This window comes from Trichomycterus rosablanca, chromosome 16 (genome assembly GCF_030014385.1).
Source record: "Trichomycterus rosablanca isolate fTriRos1 chromosome 16, fTriRos1.hap1, whole genome shotgun sequence".
NCBI classification, from domain to species: Eukaryota; Metazoa; Chordata; class Actinopteri; order Siluriformes; family Trichomycteridae; genus Trichomycterus; species Trichomycterus rosablanca.
The window spans coordinates 18618579-18622568 of NC_086003.1; the positions used below are offsets into that span (position 1 = coordinate 18618579).

The window sequence follows — 3990 nt, forward strand, 5'->3', positions numbered from 1 at the left end:
ATTATCTCATGTCCTACCTGCATTTCGACGTTCTGCTGTGATGCAGCTTTCAAAACGAAATGTTATATCCATTTTGTACAAATTGCGTATGACGTACTATCATTACGTCAACACTAACAACAGCTAACATTTGTATCATAATGCTTTTAAGTCGCAGTTGGAGCCTTTTGTAAACACCTCAGCAAACTGTGGATTCTGGATGCAATTTGAAATACAGTATGCTGGTATACTTAACATACAAAACACGGTGTATTTGGCTAAAACGCAGCAAAAAGCTGTCGGGGTGTGTCTCAATATACACAAAAACTCCTAAACAGTGTGCTCATTAAGTAGTAGCTGTAGCCTAGCTATTAGTCAAATCGAATTTAGCATACTAAATAGCAGGATGGTATTGGAACACGGCAGCACGTCGCGGCTTCGTGTGCAGTCTGGTACAGGAAGTTTCACGCTGATATATTATGTAAATTATTTATTCTTGATCACTTTATTAGTTTTATATTGAAATTTTCCTTTTTTTTCACTCTCAGTTCGCTATAGGACGTGCTGTCGGGGCTGTGGGGAATCGACAGGGGTTGCAGCCCCGCTTACCGTGTTAGTGGCTTCATTTGTATTCATACTTTTCAACAATTCACACGATAATTAAATGATAAACCAACAAACAATGCAATTTATCAGATATATAATATCCAAACTGAACATCACTGTAAGAACAAATACCCCTGAACTTAAAAATTTAGATATGTTCAGTTAAAACCTCGTGAATAAGTAAATCTGGTTATTTTGGGGTTATATTGTTCATTACAGTACAAAAATCACCTTTTTCCCTTTAAAACAGTCTATAACCTGCAAATATTTTACAGAGTTCTGCACTTAAGCTTTACCCTGGGCCAATTAAATTAAATATACAAAAAATTAAAATGTTCCCCATAAGCTTTTTATTAGAAGTGAGCAGACTGACTCAGAAGCAATGTTTGTTACCTACATCAAATTATGTATAATAATACATTTTAATAAACCCTTTATAAAATAATACAAATCAAGACTAGCAGAAATCCAGAAACAAAGACTTGTTTGATTCTCTTGATTCTTATTGAGAAGTGATATTAATTTGCCAGCCTGAAGAGTTGCTTGCATCCCAAATCACACGCTGCGTACTACATAGTGACCCCATTGTAGAAGCCTAATAATTTTTCTTTATTCATTCAGCCAACATATTCTAAATGAAGTGGTGGTGGGTTTGGTGCTACCTGGAAACACTGGGATCAAGGCTGGAACACATCCTTAACAGATGACCAATTGACACCAATTCATTTCTCAGCATCTCACACTCACCCACTGGATGGAACACACATTTTTATGTTTAAGAATTTTATAAAGCAATTAATTTATCTGCACAGATGATTTTATTGTTTTGAATTTTGTAAAAAATTATTTTTTACGATTGTATCAGAACACCATTTCTCACCTCATGGGCTATTTTCCAGTGCAGTACTTAAAATAAATGCATATTTAACACAATGTTACCTAATTAATTTTCTCATTGAAGATAGAAAATCTGCTATAAGTACATGCAAGCTAAATTATAACATGTTTAAAAATATTTAATCCATACAAATGGTTTGTGAAAATCTTCAGTGAGAAAATATCCTCATAGGTTGCTAACCCCCCAGGTAAGAAACCACTGCATAAAACAATTAGTTTTTCTTTTGGCTGCTTCCAAGAGTTGCCACAGTGGATCTAGTCAACATACAAGGACTAGATAGAACAGTTGGCACAGTTTCTATACCAAATGCCCTTACTGACTGAACCTTCCTGTTTCTATCTATCCTGTTTCTAAGAAGTGCGCATTCCAATGGCTAGGCTGTTTCACCCACCCGGCCACCTCTCGATCATGTCAGTCCAACACCAATAGCACCGATTACATTAAAACCCTGGATCCCCAGATCTTAGCAGTAGTGGTCTAGCGTTCTTTACCGCTGCTCCACCTGAGCGCCCTCAGCAACTACATCTTTTAAATAATTAAAAAAATATATTATTATACTTTTAAAACTGTCAAAAAGGTCATTGTAAAACATTAGCTCTTTATTTATTTACTCAGAGGAGTCTCGATTGCATATGTCTATTGCACATCTCTATATGTCTTAATTTCAAAGCACAGCTGGTCAACTGACCTGCTATTGATTAGTTACATTTACAGACATTCTTTTCTCAAAATTTTCAGTCTCTCATGGAATATTATAAGGTTTGTGAAAGATAAAACACAACAACATACACATTCAATTCAGTTGTCTTAGTAAATACAATTTGGGGCCAGTAATGCTCACTGAAATAAAACATAAAAAATAATAAAAATGTGTTTTGTACAAGTACAAGTACAATATAAACAATTAAGTCTTTTGAAGTCCATTGCAGCAATAATAGCAAAAACAAACCCTCAGACGTATCCTGTGACATCATAGCTGGCTGTCATTTTCTGATGTACTGGTTTTATGGAACTGCTGCTAATCTGGCTCGGGTTCCTGTTGGTGCGGTTCAAGTTGATTGGGCTTTGCAAGGTAGCTGAAGTTTGGTAGGGGGCAGAATTTGAGATTCCTCTGCCTGTACCGCCCATCCCTGAACGATCAGGGTATGGATATCCCCTACCGCTTCGTCTAAAGCCTTGCCTTGAGTCTAGGTTATTGCAGCAGGACATGCTCAGCAATCCTCCACCTAGAAAAGACATGAGTGAGGAGGCAATGCCAACATATAAGCAGTTTCCAATCTCATACTTGAGGCTGTCTGGCAAGCTGTACTGGTAAAATGTCTGCACCACCTCATGGGTCTTCCAGCACACAGGAATAAGAGAGAGAAGTCCAGCTGTTAAAAATAAACACCCTCCAGCTCCAGCTAATGTAGTCTTGACCGAAGAGCCATCCATGCATACAGTACACTGCATGCCAATACTGGATACTGAGCAAGCCAAGACGGAAAAGATTATGGAAATGACCATCATTGCTCGGGCTGCCTGAAGGTCCATGGGCAGGCCAAGTATGGTGCTGTAGGTCTCACACTGAAAGGCTCCAGTGCTCTGGTGGACACATGCCATCCACAGGCCTTTCATATTAACCACGGCCGTCACAATGTTAGGACCAATGTGGGCTGAGGTCTCCCAGTAAGGCAGCAGAGTGGCAACTAAAGTTCCAGTCATCCCGAAAATGCCCAGAAAAAATCCCATCATCTCCACTGCTGCGGAGGCCATCTCTGCAAATCCTGGTAGACTCTGCACTCAAACTGCACTCAAAAAAAAGTTGAACTCTCAGTGGACAGTAGTCAAATCGTTAAGATCGATTGAAGAGTGAAGACGAGGAGAGAAATCATCAAAGACCATTCGCAGTAAGTCCTGTTTGTCTACAGCTATTTGAACTAGCTATGATTTTCTCATCTACCATTTCTTATCTTGTGTACTTGTCTGTGTGCGTCTATACTGTACTGATTTGTCCTTTCCCTGTCCAAACACAGAGTCTCCACAAGTCACATAAACATACAGCAAAGTGGGTTAAAGATTTACCCATTGCTCATCCCAAAAACAGACCTTTTTTTGCCATTATTGTAAGGCCAAAGTCATTAAAAAAAAGTAACAGGAAAATTCTTCTTCACCACCTATAAGTAAATAAAAAATAAAGAAAAATATATTAAATTAATTAATTTTGAAAAACCTGATTTAAAAGTGATTATTATTTATTAATATTATACCAGGGTTAATTTGTTAGCTAACAAATGTGTTTGCATGTTGCTTGATTTGCTCAAATAGAAAACTTTAATCACAAAACCTTTCAATCATTTGGGTATAGCTTCCTAATTACTTGTTGGTGATGATGAATTCTCTAGGCACCCACTGACTGCACCCTTAAAATATACATGAAGCAGTGGTCTCTTTGTCATGGTTGTAAAGAAAACCCAAACTTTCTCCTTATGTTGAAAGAAAACTTAACTGTATTGTCAGACATGATC

The 3990-nt window shown here is 37.7% G+C and overlaps 1 protein-coding gene across 1 annotated transcript in view; it reads right to left on the minus strand.

The window, feature by feature from the left end:
• Nucleotides 1-2061: 2061 nt before the first annotated feature.
• Nucleotides 2062-3990, minus strand: part of cldn2 (claudin 2) — a 3682-nt gene continuing 1753 nt past the window's right edge. Inside the window, exon 2 of the mRNA XM_063011961.1 lies at nt 2062-3639. Coding sequence (XP_062868031.1) covers nt 2435-3238 — 804 coding nt within the window. The 5' untranslated portion in view covers nt 3239-3639 and the 3' untranslated portion in view covers nt 2062-2434. The remainder of the gene's footprint in view (nt 3640-3990) is intronic.